The 12,257-nt window shown below is 47.4% G+C and overlaps 1 protein-coding gene across 1 annotated transcript in view; it reads right to left on the bottom strand.

The window, feature by feature from the left end:
- Positions 1–867: 867 nt before the first annotated feature.
- Positions 868–12,257, bottom strand: part of ANXA13 (annexin A13) — a 69,383-nt gene continuing 57,993 nt past the window's right edge. The window contains exon 11 of the mRNA XM_088453130.1: positions 868–987. Within this exon, the coding sequence (XP_088309256.1) occupies positions 868–987 (120 nt within the window). The remainder of the gene's footprint in view (positions 988–12,257) is intronic.

The following is a 12,257-nucleotide window of genomic DNA, read 5'->3' as shown; positions in this document are numbered from 1 at the left end:
TAAAATAATAAGAGCATTCGAAGGTTCTCAGAATTGGAACTTCATGTAACCAATTAGTGCAGAGTTTCCCAAACTCAGGGGGAGATGCATCAAAGCTTGGAGAGAGATAGTACTAACTAATCAGCTCCTGTCACTTTACAGGCTGTGTTTGAAAAATCTCAGTTAGGAGCTGATTGGTTGGTACTTTATCTCTCTCCACTTTATTTCTCTCCAAGGCTTGATACATCTCCCCCATATTAGTCCTCAAAGGCACTGTAACAGTCCAGGTTTTAAGAATATCCATGCTTGTGTAGAGATGGTATAATCAAACTGACTAAGGTTTTAATTAAGTCACCTGTTCTCAATCATTGATACCTTTAAAACCTGGACTGTTAGGGTGCCTTGAGGACCGTGTATGGGAACCACTAAATTAAAGCATTACGCCATCCAGAAATAAGTTAAGAAACTATTACAGAAACGTCAACAAAATATATTTATGAAGTGCCCATGTGCGAAACTAAGTTCATATATAAGAGAAATGCATTAGATACAAGAAATTAATTACAATTTTTTTTTATTAAAGCATGTATACATTCTATTTTTATTTTTCCATCTCTCCTTTTCCACAAAAAGAAGACAACCCAGGAATTGTGAAAGTAAAAATACTAAACACTAAAGAATACAAAGACTACTCAGAATTTATTGTAGCAACAAAATTATTCAAAGCACTTATTTCAAAACACAACTCAGACACGTTTCCTTTTTTAGAGGCGTTTGTAGCTTTTTGTTTCAACATTGCATAAAAAAAGTTTGGAGTTAACTTTGGGTTACACAGAAATGTGTCGTTTCCGGGCATGAAGAATAAACTCTTCAGCCAATCCTCTTTCTTTAATGCAGCAGAGCAAGAAGCAGTTTGCAGAAGTCGCCGGATGTGTCTGATTTGATAGCATCCGCTAGGCTCTTCTTGTACAGCTCCTGGTATCTTTGCTTGATAGTCTCAAGATCAATCTGCAAGAGAAAACAACAGTAAGAACCTTTGTAAGAGTTAAACTCAGGGCCGGATTAATAATGGGGCTGATGGAGCTACAGCTCCAGGCCCACCATCTGAATAGGCCCACGGCCTTTTGATGTGTGTGCTGCTGTAGAAAGGAATTTTTATATCCTTCTACAGCAGCCTGAGGGCCGACCATGCCCTCCCCCCAGCCGCACATAACACCCCCCCACCCCGTCGCCGCCGAGGCTGTGACACCGGACCGCCGGTGCATAAACATAAAGGCAACACAATGGAGGGCTGGGCTTGTCTTGCCCTCCCAGCGCTGCTTACAGAGAAGTGGCAGCGGAGGAGCCTCCGCGTCATGTGACGTCACAGCGTGTGACGTTACATAGGTGCCGCCCGCCGCCACCACCGCACCGTGTCCTCCTCATGCAGCCCGTCCTAGGCTGTGCACCGACCACCACCTCAGTCACAGGCTCACAGCTCCTTCATGAAGGCTGGAGACTCCGTGACAGCAGCAGCAACTGTCTGTAGGATGTGATCTTTTGAGTCCCCCAAAAAGTGAGTTGCTGTTCAGTCCTTCTGGCCAGGCTGCTGCTGTGTAGTAGGATATGTATTGATATACTGTAAATGCATATCAATCATAAATATCTATACATAATATTAAATTATGAAATATTTAAAAATTATATATAAGTTTATAAATATATATAATATGTGTATATATGGTAAATAAAAAGACCATGTATACAAACTGTGTGCATATATATACATATATATATATATATATATATATATATATATATACACACACACACTGTATATACAGTATAATATACAAACATATACACTATATATGTATATATATTATATACTGTGTGTGTATATATATATATATATATACATATATAATACAAACTGTGTGTGTGTGTGTGTGTATATATGTGTGTATATATATATATATATATATATATATAGAGGTTGGGTACATCAGTGTTTTTCACTTCTTCACACATGGCAGGTAGTTGCGGGCATCTGGGGTTGAGCCATTTGGGACAGCACACTGTTTTTCCTGTGTTTCACATGCAGTATTAGCTTTCCCGCTAGGCTGTTTTAGTGGGGCGCTGCGCCCTGCCCTATTTCTGAAGGGCAGAAAGCACCCTGCCCCCCAGCGCAGTGCCCCGCTGAGACAGCCTGCGGGTTCTGTCTCCACCCACAGGTCACAGTGTCCCACGGGTGGTCAATACGGCGGTGAAGCGGTCACCACCGGTGAATGGATGCCGGGAGCATGCGCTTGGGGGCTGCCCGGCATGTCTGTAAGTGCCGGGCATGCCCCCAGAAGTCACGAAAAGGGGACGCGTCATAAAGACACGCCCCCTTTTCTTTGGAGACGCCGCCTATTCTGTTGCGCGCGCGCCGAAGGCCTAGCTCTAGGTTCGGTGCCCTGCCTGCTGCCGGACCTAGAGTGAACACGAAGTATTTAATTTATATATACATACATACATACATGTGGATATAATGCATTGGGTTTTAGAACCAATAATTATAATTTCTTATCGCCGCTTACCACGGCAATGAGAAATTATGTACAGCCAGTATGAGTCATATGTAGGGACAGGGGTTCTAAGAGGAGCCATCCCTGAAATGTGTAAAAGTAAAGTGGTTGCTTAAGCGATCTCTTTACTTTCAATTTCTGGAGGTGGACTCGCTACTCCACATGTGTGTTCTGTTGACCGCGCATGCATGAGTGGAGAATGCTTGAGAGGGATCCTAGAGGTCTCTCTCTCTGTACTTTTTGTGGACTGTAGCATATAGGGCGGAATTTAATTGATTCCAGCCCCCAATGCGCCCGACGGAGCTATTCAATTCTTGCTCCTGTCGGGCGCGATCAGTTGCCAGCGCTACATTTCAGCTCGCAGCCCCAGGGGGGTGAGAGCTGAAATGTGCGAAAAGTAACGTGTTTGGGTGCCCAAACATCACTTTTCGCGAACGGCAACAATTGAATGGCGGCCCGCAATCTCCTGTCACTTTAGACGGGAGATCCGGACCGCGTAATCAATTGAATTCCGCCCATAGGCTGCATTAGCTAACTCCATCTTCAGAAGGTATTTATGTAGCTTGGTAACTTTGACAATAAAGCAGCCCCCATAGTATCTTATCAAGGCTTTTGTGATCTTAAATGGGAGACTGTAACAGATATCTCTTATACCTGCTCTAGATCCCTGTAGATACAATTGAGAGATATTTAATATTTGCAGGTACCCTCTTCTGCTCTTTTTGTTTTATATAAAATAACAGATGGTGCATGCTTCATGTGAATGAAGATGGTAAGGATATTGAAGTGTTTGTAGGTAGATGGTAGATATGTCATCCATGGTGCTAGACCAGTGGTTCTCAAACTCGGTCCTCAGGACACCACACAGGTCACGTTTTCCAGGTCACCCAGCTGGTGCACAGGTGTAGTCATTACTCACTGACACATTTTAAAAGATCCACAGATGGAGCTAATTATTTCACTTTTGATTCTGTGAGGAGACATGGAAAACATGCACTGTTTAGGGTCCTGAGGACTGAGTTTGAGAACCTGTGCGCTAGACGAACGCTATGGCACAAGTCAAACACCCTCACTACTAGTCACAACTCCGCAGTAATGAACACACCCCCTGCGGTGACACACAACAGGCCCTTCATAAATTTCAGCTCCAGGCCCACGTGGACCTTAATCTGGCACTGGTTAAACTATGCACAGTAGATTGAACTATAATGTAGTGTCCAACATAATTTTGAATCAACAGGGGCCACTCAGCCTAGGCTTATTCGAGAAGTCCAAAGTGCAACAGCAATTACCACTAGGTACAAACCTTCATGAATGCAGTGTATTCACATAATGTAAATCATGCAACAGCTACTGGAAAGGGGCCTATCCATTAGCAGATAAATTGAACGATAGAACGATATATCGTTCAATCGTTAAATTTATCTGCTATGGATAGGCCCTGAACGATGACAGATGCGCACTCCCGCGGCCGATAAATTGAATCTTTCATCTCTCCAACATGTTGGTCAATTATCGCATATCGCTGCCAGATATTAGAAATATATGCGGTAACCGACGAACGATGAAAGATATTAGCAGCATCTGCAGAGAAAAAAATCCACTCCCTGAATGATGTCATGCGATATCGTTCATCGTTAATTTTTTTACCAAAATCTGTCATGTACATGACAGATATCGTTCAGCACAGCCACGGGAATTTTCAATAGATATCTTTTGTCTTTCATCTTTCAGATAAACATCTGCTAATGGATAGGCCCCTTAAGTGTGACATAGGTTGGTCACTAGGTGGGCACACTGTGCCATGCATTCATAGATTATCCTACAGTGTAGGCTGTGACTTCTAGAGTACAAGGTCACTAACTCACTAAAAGATTGTTCTTCTACACCAGGTAAATAGAGGAAAAACATATCTGTAAAAAAGACTGAGACATATTGGCGGGGAAAGGAGTCAACTTTCTTTAACTATTGATTCAAAGGAAGAAAATGGAATAGTGGTGAAGAAAGAACGACCCTACGCACAGTTTCGCCATCTTTCCCAAATAATTCAATAAAAGGTGTAGATGTGGTGCCAACTGCCAGCACATTGCTAAAATCTCAACGCTTAGATGGGGCCAACTGCCAGACCATCACCAACAGCTAAAATCTTAGGTGGGGGGCAACTGCCAGTCCATCACCAACAACTCAATGCCTAGATGGGGGCCAACTGCCAGATCATCACAAGCAAATCAATGCCTAGATGGAGGCCAACTGCCAGCTCATCACCAACAACTCACTGCCTAGATGGGGGCCAACTGCCAGTCCATCACATACAACTCAATGCCTAGGTGGAGGCCAACTGCCAATCCATCACCAACAACACAAGGATTAGATGGGGCCAACTGCCAGCTCATCACCAACAACTCAAGGCTTATTCTGGACATACATAAATTAATTGGGGCAATTCCCTGTTCTGCTGATTATTGGGTCAGGTGATTTCCAAAATCCAACATGTTGGACAATCTCGATTCACCAATTCTGACCCAAAATTGATCAGAATCGGCGAGTTGGTGATATTTAACATGTATTTTGCCAATACATCGAGAAATCGCTGATCAACAGATCGGCATTGGCGAATCAGGGATTCGCCTGTTAGATTTGTTGAAGATGGAGAGCACTACTGCGCAGACTCCATATTGCTCCTCGAGGGAGGCTTAATTTCCTGCACCTAGTACTGTGCATGTACTGCACCATCTTATCACTTTGTTTGAGTGTCTTTGGAAGACGGATGTCTTCCACGTAGCTCTGTGAGACCTGCGATATACTACATCCAATTACCCTGCACCGTTACTCAGTTACTGCATACACTCAGCAACTGGCGAACTGTACGACGCTCAAGCTCCACTCCATCCAACCAGTGTCTGTATAACAGAGTATGGCTGTACACATATTTCCAATAAGATGTATGGCCAGTATTAGATGGGGGCCAACTGCCAGCCATTCACCAACAACTCAATGCCTAGATGAGAGGCAACTGCCAGCCCATCACCAACAACTCAATGCCTAGATGAGAACCAACTGCCAGCCCATCACCAACAACTCAATGCCTAGATGAGAACCAACTGCCAGCCCATCATCAACAGCTCAATGCCTAGATGAGCACCAACTGCCAGCCCATCATCAACAACTCAAAGTATCCAAACTCCTCTGCCAATGACACACAAAAAGACGTACTGGGACCAGTGGTATCACTGACCAAGTAGGGTAAAACCAGCCTAAACCCATGTATTGGTGAGGAGAGCACCTCAAGACCTACAGCAAGACAGCCACTGGACCTCCCAACCAGAAATCACTTTTACATAAACCAGCAACTCAGCCCGAAAACTCCACCCCTCAACTATTGCAGGACTACATATATCAGACACCCCTTAAATTTTCAGCCCTTGCTCCTAAATGTACACACCTTAGTAGTTTAAATTACGCCAGGCATATAAACTGCCTTCTGTTTCTTTCATGTATAGGCTTGTATATGTCCTACTGCTATGTTTACTATCTAGATATATTTAAATCTAAAAATATAAATAAAGTTTTTTAAATTAGAATCTTTATGATGCTGTTCAGCCATGTCTTTATAGCATCAGAGAGATTTCCTAATTTTTGTTATTCCGGCATAGGAAAAACAAGTTACTTCTCTGGATAAAACTTCTTCCAATGCAGAAAGCACAGCACAGCCATAACCTACCCCCATGCAACAAAAATAAATAAAACTCAGCCTAATGTATGATGGCATGACTGAAAAGCACATAAAAAAGGCAAAAATAAAGATAAATCAACTTACAAATGTTACAGGCAGGGCCCATGCAAGCCAATAAAAAAAAGTTTCATGTAGATTGAAGATGCACAGCCTTTTAAGGGTGAACATAGACCATCTATCAGGGCTGTAACTAGGTCATAGTTGCCTACCCACCCGATTACTGCGGGAGACTCCCGGGTCGCTGTGCAGTCTCCCGCTATCCCGCAAACTTAAATAAATCCCCCGGATTTCCCAGTACCCCATCAGGAATCTGGGCTGCGCATGCGCAAGTCCGGATGAGATGGGGGCGGCAGCTGGCATAGAATAACAGCCAGCTGGGAGTGGAAGAGGGGAGAGTGTCCCTACAGTACTAACACAAGCTAGTATGTATCGTGACTGTAAGGAGGAGGTGTGTCCCCGCAAGTGACAGCTCCTCCCCCGGGTGCCAGAGCGGGGCCAGCTACTGTGCTTTAAGCTCCGATGCACCTGATCTTGTTGCTGCTCACCTCCCGACCCACGCTAGCCGGCAGCCCCACATGTACCTCCACCTCCAACACAGAACTGGAGCCGGATAGACCCCTCCGGCCGCTGCACTTCCTCCTTTAGCGCTAGTAGGGCAGAGAGACGAAGAGAGAGAGGTGACAGGGCGGCTGTGGTACATGGGAGAGTGACTTGACATATATTTGTAAGAGGTAGTTGAATGAGGCATGAGGCAGAGCTAGGGTATATTTGTGAGAATGAGGTGGCTGGGGCAGGAGCATATATGTGTGTGGGGTAAGTGAATGGGGCAGTGATGGGGTATATGTGTGTGAGCAGGAGGTGACTGGGGCATATGTGGGTGAGCAGAAGGTGGCTGGGACATTGCTGGGGTATATGTGAGAGTGAGGTGGCTGGGACATTGCTGGGGTATATATGTGAGAATGAGGTGGCTGGGACAATGCTGGGGTATATATGTGAGAATGAGGTGGCTGGGGCATTGTTGGGGTATATATGTGAGAATGAGGTGGCTGGGGCATTGTTGGGGTATATATGTGAGAGTGAGGTGGCTGGGACATTGCTGGGGTATATTTGAGTGTGAGGTGGCTGGGGCATTGTTGGGGTATATATGTGAGAGTGAGGTGGCTGGGACATTGCTGGGGTATATATGAGAGTGAGGTGGCTGGGGCATTGTTGGGGTATATATGTGAGAGTGAGGTGGCTGGGACATTGCTGGGGTATATATGAGAGTGAGGTGGCTGGGGCATTGTTGGGGTATATATGTGAGAGTGAGGTGGCTGGGACATTGTTGGGGTATATATGTGAGGGTGAGGTGGCTGGGACATTGCTGGGGTATATATGTGAGAGTGAGGTGGCTGGGGCATTGCTGGGGTATATATGAGAGTGAGGTGGCTGGGACATTGCTGGGGTATATGTGAGAGTGAGGTGGCTGAGACATTGCTGGGGTATATATGTGAGAGTGAGGTGGCTGGGGCATTGCTGGGCTATATGTGAGAGTGAGGTGGCTGGGGCATTGCTGGGGTATATGTGAGAGTGAGGTGGCTGGGGCATTACTGGGGTATATGTGAGAGTGAGGTGGCTGGGGCATTGCTGGGGTATATGTGAGAGTGAGGTGGCTGGGGCATTGCTGGGGTATATGTGAGAGTGAGGTGGCTGGGGCATTGCTGGGGTATATGTAAGAGTGAGGTGGCTGGGACATTGCTGTGGTATATGTGAGGGTGAGGTGGCTGGGGCAACGACTCGCCATGCGGCGTTTAGTACTCCTGGCTGTAGTCTCCCTGAAACTAGTTTTGAAAAGTAGGCAAGTATGAACTAGGTTGGTGCGACCTGTGCCATGGTACAGGGCACCGCAGGGCAGGGGGCGCTCTTTGGGCCTGTCAATTTTCCTGTTTATAATCATTCTCACTTGTAGCTTCCTCTTCTTTTATCCCCAGCATCTCCTGGTCTCCCCTCTCTCTTCCCTGGCCCTTCTCTATGAGGCCACGGCCCTTTTTCAGGTGCACTATCTTATGTCCCTATTTAAAAAATGGGGTGGGGGCAGGGCATTTGGAGTAGAATTAGTAAAATTCTACTCCAACCCCTAGCAGATCGCATTTCCCATAATTGTAATGGGAAATGTGATCCGACCAGAGTTACTAAAAATAAATTGCAAAAAAATACCGGGGGAAGCCCTGTGATAATAACGCCACCTGGAGGTGGCGTTATCCAGGGTCTCCCCCGGTTACCGGGCTCCCACTCTGCTCTAACGGGGAGAGCAGAGGCGGGAGCCGGTACCAGTAATCAGCTATGTGGTCTAAACAGACAGCAAGCTGATTGCTGTAAAAAAAAGAAAAAAAAAATTGAAACATTTTTTTTTTACTTACCTGAATCCAGGGACCGGTGATCGGGCCCCCGGTGATGGCTCCTCTCCGGTCAGCTGGTCTCCCATAGTGCACTGCGGCCCGGTCATCAGCTGATCGGGTCCCAGTGCAGTATGGGAGATCACCTGATCGGGAAGCCCGGAGAAGATCACCGGAGGCCAGGAGGATGCAGGTAAGTGTACTGAAGGGAGTGGGGGTCGCGGGGGTCCGCGATCGTGGGGGGCGGGGCTTAGAGTCGGTGGGGGGTAGCAGCGACGGTGGGTCGGCGCATGCGCGGGCTCTTAGTCGCGGTATTTTTTCCAAAAATACCGCAACTAGAGTGCGGATGGGATCCGCAGGGACAGAGCTTTATCACAAGCTCTGTCCCTGCAAGGGATTTATAGTAAATCTCTGTGATATAGCCTGAATTCGCAATGCGAATTCACTCGGTAATATCACACTATAATCCGCATTCAATAGTGTGGGGAGGTAGCGGAGTGATATAGTATATAGAGTATATGGAAGGTGGTGCAGAGATATAGGGGTCTAGTTACTAAGCAGTGTTATGAGACAGAGTGATAAGGTGCCAGCCAATCAGCTTCCAGCTGCCATCTCACAGGCTGTGTTTCAAAAATGACAGGAGCTGATTGGCTGGCACCTTATCACTTTTCACTCTGTCTCCTAACACCGCTTAGTAACTAGACCCCAGAACTAGTGTGGTAATGATAGTGTGGAGATGTAGTACAGTGATATGAGGGAATGTAGTGTGGGGAGGTAGCGTAGTGATATAGCGCAGTGATATAGGTGGTCATTCAGACCCGGTCATTAGCGCTGATGCGCTGGGACCGGGTCGATGGCCCCCCACAAAGCATGCGCACGATGGCGCCGGCGCCGGTCGTAGCGGGTCTCGATCCAAAGGGGGCGAGCTGTCGATGTTGATTGACAGCTCGCCCCGTTTGGAAGGCGGGCCGTGGGGGTGGCAGCCCAAACGGAGGCGTTCCCATGGGAACGCCTACCATTTGGGGGAGGCCCCACTGACATCACTAGGGGCTTACGACAAGGGAGACCCTACCCTAGGGTCTCGTCGTAAGCCCCGATGGTCGCGATGGTCTGTGACCATCGCGACCATCACCGGAGCGGTCGTTAGAGCTGTGGATGTTAACCCACAGCCTAACGACCGCAACAGAGGCGGGCGGTCAGGATGCAAGCAGCCGCCCAGTTTCTGAGCGACCGCTTGCATCCTTCGACCGCCTCTGAATGAGGCCCATAGTGTGGGGAGGTAGCGTAGTGACATAGTATATAGAGTAAATGGAAGGTAATGCAGAGATGTAGTGTGGAGAAGTAGTGCAGTGATATAATAGTGTGGGAAGGTAGTGTTGCTGATTATACCTCCTGCGGCAGCACACAATAGGCCCTTCCTAAATTTCAGCTCCAGGCCTATGTGTACCTTAATCTGGCACTGGTGTACCTGTGTCCTTGTCTGTGCGGGCATGTGGTTACCTGTATGTGCACCTGTCTGTGCGTGTTTTGTTAATCCTTTGTATTGTATTTTGGGGACATATTGACAGATTTATATTAGGGATTCCAGTAAGAGAACATTGGCCCTCATTCAGAGCCGTACGCTCTGAGCAGAGCGCACGCTCTGAATGAGGGCCGTCCTCCATAACTATGGAGCGTCCTCCTGGACGCTCGTATAGCTGTGGGTCACCACCCACAGCCTATACGAGCGTGCAGTTTGATGGCCGCGATGGTCTTGACCATCGCGACCATCGGAACTGCGAGCCGGAGCCTGCGGTTGAGGTTTTCAACCGCAAGGCCCGGAGTGATTTTGGCTCTATCAGAGCCAAAATCACTCCCACTGACATCACTAGTGATGTCAGTGGGCCGGCTCCTGACGGTAGGCGTACCCTTAGGAACACCCCCGTCAGGGAGGCACGCCCCCGGCACGCCCACCAAAGGGGGCGTGCTGTCAATCAACATCGACAGCACGCCCCCTTTGATCAGACACAACGAGCGAAGGAAAGTCCTTCGCTCGTCGCGTCTGGCGCATGCGCACGACGGAGCTCCCTCCGTCGTGCGCATGCTCAGTGCAGAACATCGACCCACTTGCGAGCGGACAGCCGCTCGCGAGTGGGTCTGAATCAGGCCCTTTGTTTCATCTATACCAGACATGTCAAACTCCTGGGCCGCATGCAGCTCCTATTGCATATTTTTGTGGCCCGCTTTAGCTATACTAGTGAAAGTGCAATGAGTTCCGGCTGCCGCTGGACTGGAGGAGGGGACCATACAGTGATATATAAGGGGGAATAACACAGCTTTTTATTTTCCTGCGGCGCACACACACTCTTAGACCTTGAATATTTGCCCCGGTTGGGATTTTGAGCTTGACATGCCTGATCTACACCTTTCTGTTCATTACTACCCCCTTCTAACCAAGCCGTTCTCCACTAGCCTCTACCTTAATCCCTTCCGGTACCCCATTTCATACGATTCATTTGTCCCTCCCCGTATCCGCCCCTGCTCCTACTGATTCTGCTCCTTCTCCTAGTTGCCAGCAATCCTGCCACAACCCCCCAATCAGATGTCATATTGTCTAGTATGTACCCGGCATAAGATTGGTGGTGGGATTATCTACTAGGGGGCACCAGCCAAAATTTTGCATAAGGCACCGAATTGGCTAGGGCCGGCTCTGGGTGGGGGCGCCAATGCTCTCTCTGGAACAGGGCACCAAAAAGTCTAGTGACGGGTCTGCCATCTATAATAACCTTTCTAAATGGCAATAGACCACCATATACAGTTGTACAGGCATTTTTTTTAAAACAAATCAACAAACCAATATTTAATGCCCACATTGATAAGCAGTAGCATTAGTACATAGTACCATATAGCCTGGCTGTGCATGCTGGGACTTGCAGTTGCTCAATAGAAGAGGTGCTACAGCTTTTCTACCTCTTATATAAAGGTTTACTGTATTTATCAATTAGCCAAATGCTACATTTAAAGTAAGGACAACTCGCTGCTCCCAAAACTTTGTTGTAAGATTCCTATGACCGTATTCAGCAGCCTCTGAGTGTTCCCTTTGTACTACAGAGCGCTAATCCCCTCCGTTCTGTTTAACTTAAAAGCTTGGAAGAATAATGTTGTTAGATTTACTTGATAAAAGGCTTGTTTATAACATTTTCCATGTCTGCTTCATACAAGTGAGGGTTCAGATATATTAGCCTAAAAGCCCCTGGAAGTATTAAGACTTCAGTGTGCTCAGGGCTGGATACAAGCTAGGTAACGTAGGCGATCCTGTGGGTACAGAGCAAACTTGCCTACCTTTTAATATCTCTTCCCGGGAGAAGCCCGGGTAAGAGAAGCAGGAGGGTGGCGACAGGGGCGGGGCCTGACGATTCACTGCATTAAGCACCACCCCTTGCAGTAAAATTGCCGCGATTGGCTAAAATTTACATGTAGAATCACGTCATTAAGCCCCACTCCCTACATGGAGACCCGCGATCGCCGCGGGAATTCTCCTCATTTTGCCCACTTCACTAGGAAGTGGGCAGAGTGCGGGAGAAAAGCCTACCCTTACACGAAAAATCGGGAGCCTCCCGCGAAAACCGGGAGGGTAGGCAT

Source organism: Taudactylus pleione, unplaced genomic scaffold (assembly GCF_031769625.1).
Source record: "Taudactylus pleione unplaced genomic scaffold, aTauple2 ptg000571l, whole genome shotgun sequence".
Lineage (NCBI taxonomy): Eukaryota > Metazoa > Chordata > Amphibia > Anura > Myobatrachidae > Taudactylus > Taudactylus pleione.
This window is presented reverse-complemented; position numbering and strand designations above follow the sequence as displayed.